This window comes from Mytilus trossulus, chromosome 1 (assembly GCF_036588685.1).
Source record: "Mytilus trossulus isolate FHL-02 chromosome 1, PNRI_Mtr1.1.1.hap1, whole genome shotgun sequence".
In the NCBI taxonomy this organism is placed as follows: Eukaryota; Metazoa; Mollusca; class Bivalvia; order Mytilida; family Mytilidae; genus Mytilus; species Mytilus trossulus.
The window spans coordinates 51,346,810-51,352,672 of record NC_086373.1 but is presented as its reverse complement, the minus strand read 5'-3'; the positions used below and the strand labels follow the sequence as shown (position 1 = coordinate 51,352,672).

General features: G+C 34.4%; 1 protein-coding gene across 1 annotated transcript; it reads left to right on the top strand.

The window, feature by feature from the left end:
- Window positions 1-1,192: 1,192 nt before the first annotated feature.
- On the top strand, window positions 1,193-3,873 carry LOC134726964 (putative amidohydrolase YtcJ). Its single transcript, XM_063591366.1, has 2 exons — window positions 1,193-1,383; window positions 2,297-3,873. Exons 1-2 carry the CDS (start codon window positions 1,206-1,208, stop codon window positions 3,826-3,828), a joined length of 1,710 nt encoding a protein of 569 aa, XP_063447436.1. The 5' UTR covers window positions 1,193-1,205; the 3' UTR covers window positions 3,829-3,873.
- Window positions 3,874-5,863: the final 1,990 nt, after the last annotated feature.

Here is a 5,863-nt window from a genome sequence, read left to right as displayed (position 1 = left end):
GCGATATGACCGCTCCATATGAGAGTTATTTCCCCTTATGCATCTGATATAAGTGATATGAATTTCTATCTTATAAATCATAAGTGATAGAGACCTAGGATCTTTTGATTTGAGGTCCTTCGTCCCAAAAAATGAAAATTAGGTCAAGGTCAAAGGTCAAGGTCATATTCTAATATTTGAATTTGGCTTATTTTCACTTATATCCAAAGACTGTATAAGATATCAACAAATTATTTTTACTAAATTGTTAGTTGCGACATGTCATAAGATGTAAATTTTGATTGCAAGCGTACGTTGAATGTAAAAGGAAGTTTTCTCCCCTCTTGTATTTAAAAATACGCGTTTGGTGATATAACTCATTAACTAAATATAATAAAGACCTATGGTCTTTTGATTTGAGGTCCTTGGTTTATGACCTTGAAATTGATCTCAAGGTCATAGGTTAATTTGACGTTCTAGATTTTGACCTTTGCTTTTATTCTATATGTATACATGATAAAGATATACAACTTTTAGAAAAAGATATCAAACCATTTAACCTTGTAAAAAACAACCGGAAGTGACCTTTTGTAAACCGGAAATAGCTATTTTTTGTACTTTATTAATATAAAAGTATATAGAACCAGATATTTTTGGAATCAGTGTCAAGTAAATATTCAAATATAATCGGAAGTAACATTTTTCAAACCGGAAGTAACAAATTATCTCCCTTATTTAAAATAAATGTATGGAAACAATATATTTTTGGAATCAGCTTACTAGGAGCTATCATTTGACGATTGCAATGACATTTTAAACTTAGTTTCACAACTTTTCATATCAAAATACATTGTTTTGATGGAAAGACCTTCAATTGTTCTCTGAACAATTGGTTTTTAATTATTATGGTAATGCAAAACGTATGATGAAAATTACAAAACACTGCTGTAAACGAAGTGTTTTTGTCGATTACCGTCATCAGAAAAGCCAATACAAAAAATTAAAAAGAACTCAAAGGAAATTTTAATCGGGAAGTCCTTATCTAATGCATATGGCAAAAAAACTTTACAAATTTTATATATTTTTTAATTTCGTACATAATAAGGTGAGATTAGATAGACAGTTTAGTATATTAAAGATGGAAAATTAAATTAAACATTCGTTCACAAAGAACTAACTTTGAATCACTTTCTCGTTTTTAAATATAGATATAAACCTTCCTTCTAATGGCGTCCTTTAAGTCGTCCAGGCAATCCTCTGGCGGAGCTATTTATATAAATGGAAACATTTATACAGTAGCGAGTTCAGAATGGGAAAGACAGCCTAAGAAGGCTATGGTAGTGCAAGGTGGTATTATTATTTATGTTGGCTCTGACGAGGAGGCAAAGCATTTCTACAAATCAGGTAGGAAACACTAATTTCTTAAATCCGTTGATATATAGTCTGCATATCGGTCCACTGCTAACAAATAAGATTAATATAAGTTTTGATGAAATTACAATTAAATGGTGTTTTTTTCTATGATTTTGGTATTTGTCATTTGTTCCTCTGAACTGACATATTAGCAAGAGCTATGGTGTATACTTAAGCTCGGAAGAATTTGTTGGCAACATTTTTTGTTTTCTTCATACAAAACTTTTATATTTCCTTGATCAGATCTGATAATAAAAGAGGGACGAAAGACACCAAAGGGACAGTCAAACTCGTAAATCCAAAACAAACTGACAACGCCATGGCTAAAAATGAAAAAGACAAACAGAAAAACAATAGTACACATGACACAACATAATAAACTCATAGATACCAGGATTAAAATTTTATATTAACGCCAGACGCGCGTTTCGTCTACAAACGACTCATCAGTCACGCTCGAATAAAAAAATGTTTAAAAGGCCAAATAAAGTACGAAGTGGAACAGAATTGACGACTAAAAGTTCCTAAAAGTTTTGCCAAATACAGGTCATCTATTCCTGGGGTAGAAAAGCCTTAGTATTTCAAATATTCAAAGTGTTGAAAACAGTTAATTTATTATTAAGAACATAGCAATGATAACTCAAGTCATCACAGAAGGTCTGACTACTGGGCTGGTGCTACCCTCGGGGAAATAAATCTCCACCTGCATAATATATTCCTTTTGAAAATGTATTTAGACTGTGGGGATAACTCGGGTGTCACGATATTATTATAATGTTTGGGGAGCATCAATTTCATACGTGCAGTTATGAAAACTTTACATTGAAAGTACTTGCGATGTATACTCCTTGGTTCAGATGATGTTCTAAGTTAGAGACAATTAATACTATTTCATAATTTGTAGGTGAATATGAGATGTACGATCTAGATGGAGCTACTGTTCTCCCTGGTATTCATGACGTCCACATGCATCCACTTGAGTCAGGTTCAGAGGTTGGCGGAACCTGCGAATTACCGCGCGACCTTTCGCCGGAAGACATGATCGGTCTTATAAAGAAACAGGCACCTAAACAGAAAGGGACTAACTGGGTTCTTGGACATGGATATTCAATCGAAATGATGTTAAAACATATTGAAAGTGGTGGAAGATCTCCTAGGAAAATATTAGATGAAGCAGTTCCTAATAAACCAGCTATTATGATGGAAGAAACATCACATTCAGTTTGGGTAAATACTCGAGCTTTATCATTGGCTGGTATTAATAGCCAAACTGTCGACCGAGAAGGTGGTATTATAATGAGAGAAAAGGGCACTGAAGAACCAAATGGAATTTTATTTGAAAATGAAGGCATAGAAATCATGGATATTGCCATGGCACCTTCAGCAAAATTGGAAAAATATAACTATGAAGGATTGATGTATGCCTTAGATCAAATTAAAAAATATGGCATTACTTCTCTTTGCGATGCAAGAGTGTATTGGAAGCAAGAACATCATAAAGCTTGGCAGAAAGCATGTGCTGACAAAAAGCTCACAGTCAGAGCCATTTTGGGATTTTGGGTGTATTCCCATATGTGCGATGAAGAACAAATTGAGAACTTGAAAGAGCTGCATACTGGGTACCACTGTGACGATAACTGTCTTCTACGGCAAAATCAAATAAAAATGTATGCTGATGGGCTACTTGATAATACTACAGCAGCTGTTCTTAAACCATACATAAAGAAACTTCACCTTAGAGGTCTTGAGGAAAATATTGGGATGAACTATTTCACACAGGCTCGGATAGAGAAGTACATCAAGAGTTTGCAACATTTTTCGGACGAAAAACAATTTGATTTTCATATACATGCTATTGGTGACCGAGCCGTACATGAGGTTCTAAATGCCATAGAAAATACAAAAGAAAACAATACACGTCATCGAATGACACATTTAGAACTTATAGACGAGGGGGATTTGGGTAGATTCAAGGATCTTGGGGTTGTAGCCGATTTCCAAGTGTCTGGTGATTACACGCTTCCTTGTGAAAGACACAGCACAGAATCGGTTGTCGGCAGGGAACGAGCTGAAAATTTTATTGCGGTGAAAAATGTTGCCGACACTGGCGCCACAGTGACCTTGAGTAGTGACTGGGATGTGAGTGACCTGAATCCTTTTATCGGTATCCAGCATGCAGTCGAAAGAGGCCATCAGTCAGTTTCAATCAAACAAGCTATAGAAATGTACACAATAAATGGTGCATATGCCATGCGACAGGAACATATTGTTGGATCGTTAGAGAATGGAAAAGAAGCTGATTTTGTTGTAATAGACAGTGATGTAATGAAAATACCCAACTCAAAAATAAGTAAAATCAAAATCAAAATGACAGTCCTCAGAGGGGATATTATCTACAGACACAAGGGAAAATATCCAAAATCTGCAAAACCATAAGTTTACGAACTTTATCAGAATTCATTGAGAGCCAAAGGGGAGCAATTCAAACTTGAAATATTTTTTAAATATCCATGATGCGCTTCTTTTCTTATATCGCAGCCAAACGCACCGCATGAGGCCGTTTCCTACACTCATATGTCTCAGGTCTTGATTTTTGTAAAATAAGATATAGATATGTATAATGTATGTTTACATGTCTCATTTAATACAGTTTGTATTTTTATAGCTTTCAGTGTGTTCTCTTCCATTATTCATTATTTGCAAATTTCTGCCTGAAATCATTTATTACAGGCAACAGAAAAGATGACAAATTCGTAGGTCAAGGATTCAGGTTAGTTACGTAAGCGCGTTACCGTTTTAATATCCTGTGGTGTTTATCGTTGATGGAATATAAGCGTTGTTGTTCTAAAGTTTGCATGTTGTGTCGGCTTATATATTATTTGTTTGTGCGTTTTTCTTGGATGAATGTTCTTATGTGTGTCAGTGCTGTATGTCTGTCACGTAGTGTTGTCATTTCCGCAATGTTTATGTAACAATGTCATAAAGTAGGTGATTTTGGCTAGTCATTAAACCACTGCCGGGTTCAAATTATTTATATTTTTTTGCATTTCAGTGTTGCTTTTGTTCCTTTGTTTTCCTCTTAAAGTTCCTGTATTTACCTAGGTCATGTAGGTTAAGTTTGTAACCCGGATTTGTTTTCCCTCAATCGATTGTTGACTTTTGAACACCGGTATACTACTGTTGCATTTATTATGGCTATACGTTTGGTCCTTTTTCTTATATATAAATCTCTTCAGTCGCGCTAGGTTTATTACTATCAATTTTGATGGATTCGAGCATCACTGAAATGAAAAAACACATGTCGAACACCTAGTCATGCTAGTGAAGTCAAATTGGTACCGTTAATTTCAATTTAGAGGCAATAGTTGCGTGCAAAAATCGTACTTGTCTTCACAACCAATAATTTTCGATCTGCAACTACTATAAAATAACACTTTAAGGAAGTCTCAGTTGCAATATGAATGTTAATTTAGATTTATTTCTTTATTATAGCTCATTGTACCAGTAAAAAGAAAAAAATAGTTTCGTTGTTGAACAAACTTGTCTCAGAACACGCGCTCAAAGGGCTGATTGCACATACTATATAGTACATACTATTATATTCTACAGAGAAAACTGCTTATTATTCACCGAACTGGTTTTGTTTTTTTCTTCTTCGAAAAGCAAACATATACAGATAGTACACACAATTGTATGTTTGTGAAAAACAAAGCATTTTCATTTTCGTGAAAAATAAATTGATTGAGTAACAAATATCACTAGAGAGACAACAATTGTCAAAATGCTTTACATTGGTATAATTAAGGGCATTATACAGTTTCATTATTTTTTTGCTCATAACTTGACATTGGTGGACTGGAGGCTTCTTGCTCTCTTTCTCTACACAAAAAATCAACCCGCAATGAGACTCGATCCTGACATGTTTGGTGGGGTTTCAAACCCACTGTATACCTCATTATGCATCGTATACGTACACCAATACAGTTTTATGAGATCTTATGACAATGTGCCGTTTTCTGTCTTTTCGTATAAACATGCAGTTGGCTGGTCAAATGTTGCAGTATATTTACCTAGACAACTGCATTTCCTACGATATCTTATACATTTTCTATGCAATAAATTCATCTTCTTTTATATAAATGCATGTCTAATACTAATAGAGCTTTCAAATCGGTTTGGGTCAGGAATTTGCTACATATGCCATATAGTTCCAGTTCATACTTAGAGGGACACGTTTCCAATATGCTATCCACTTATCTCTTTTTTTCTTCTAGTATTTGACTTATTTTCCTAATATCGTCATACCAGATTCTGTACAAAACGTTGACTATAGTTGTGGTTACTTCTTCGTGGTTTACATATAAAATATTGAGATTCATCTTTTTCCCTTGAAATTAAGATTTGGTTTTAAAAACAAAAGAGAGACAAAAGATATCAGAGGGGCATTCAAAACTAAAGACTGAGCTACACA